The sequence below is a fragment of the Apaloderma vittatum genome, unplaced genomic scaffold, assembly GCF_000703405.1.
Source record: "Apaloderma vittatum isolate BGI_N311 unplaced genomic scaffold, ASM70340v1 scaffold29840, whole genome shotgun sequence".
Lineage (NCBI taxonomy): Eukaryota > Metazoa > Chordata > Aves > Trogoniformes > Trogonidae > Apaloderma > Apaloderma vittatum.
The window spans coordinates 3315-4021 of record NW_009694408.1 but is presented as its reverse complement, the minus strand read 5'-3'; the positions used below and the strand labels follow the sequence as shown (position 1 = coordinate 4021).

The 707-nt window shown below is 56.2% G+C and overlaps 1 protein-coding gene across 1 annotated transcript; it reads left to right on the top strand.

Moving 5' to 3' along the window:
* Window positions 1-85: 85 nt before the first annotated feature.
* Window positions 86-382, top strand: LOC104272544 (feather keratin Cos1-2-like). The gene has a single exon (XM_009867568.1). The coding sequence runs from the start codon at window positions 86-88 to the stop codon at window positions 380-382; it is 297 nt and encodes a 98-aa protein (XP_009865870.1).
* Window positions 383-707: the final 325 nt, after the last annotated feature.

Below are 707 nucleotides of genomic sequence, written 5' to 3'. Positions count from 1 at the left end.
CTCATGGTGTGGTGACAAGCTGCTCCTCTCTCATCCCCATCCTTTGTTTCCTCCATCTCCCTAGGTGCATCTCAGATCCTGAGCCATGTCCTGCTGCAACCCATGTCAGCCCTGCTGCCAGCCCTGTGGCCCAGCCCCGCTGGCCAACAGCTGCAATGAGCCCTGTGTGCGGCAGTGCCAGAGCTCCACCATTGTCATCCAGCCCTCCCCTGTGGTGGTGACCCTGCCCGGACCCATCCTCAGCTCCTTCCCACAGAACACCGCTGTGGGCAACTCCACCTCCGCTGCTGTTGGCAGCGAGGGCGTGCCCATCAACTCTGGGGGCTTTGACCTCTCCTGCATCACCAACCGCTACTGTGGCAGACGGTGCCCCCCCTGCTAAAGCTGATTACAATGGCCTTGGACAAGGACCCCAGGAACTCAGAACACAGTGCTCAACAGAGGATCAAACTTCATGCCATTGTTTTAAGAGCTGCTGACTATCTCTGGCTTATCCTGCAGGGCCAAGACTGAAAGGATCAGTTTGAGATCTTCAAAGTCATGGCCAACATATCTCTTTCTTGTCTTCCACTCATTCTCTCTTCTCTTTGTTGTCTTGTTCTTCTGTCAAAGCCTGCTGTAAGGACTCCAGAGACCAGCCTGCAGGGACCTGCTAGCCTGTCTCCCTTTGCTAGGCAGGTCCGCAGATGGCCTGTAGGATCTCTGCC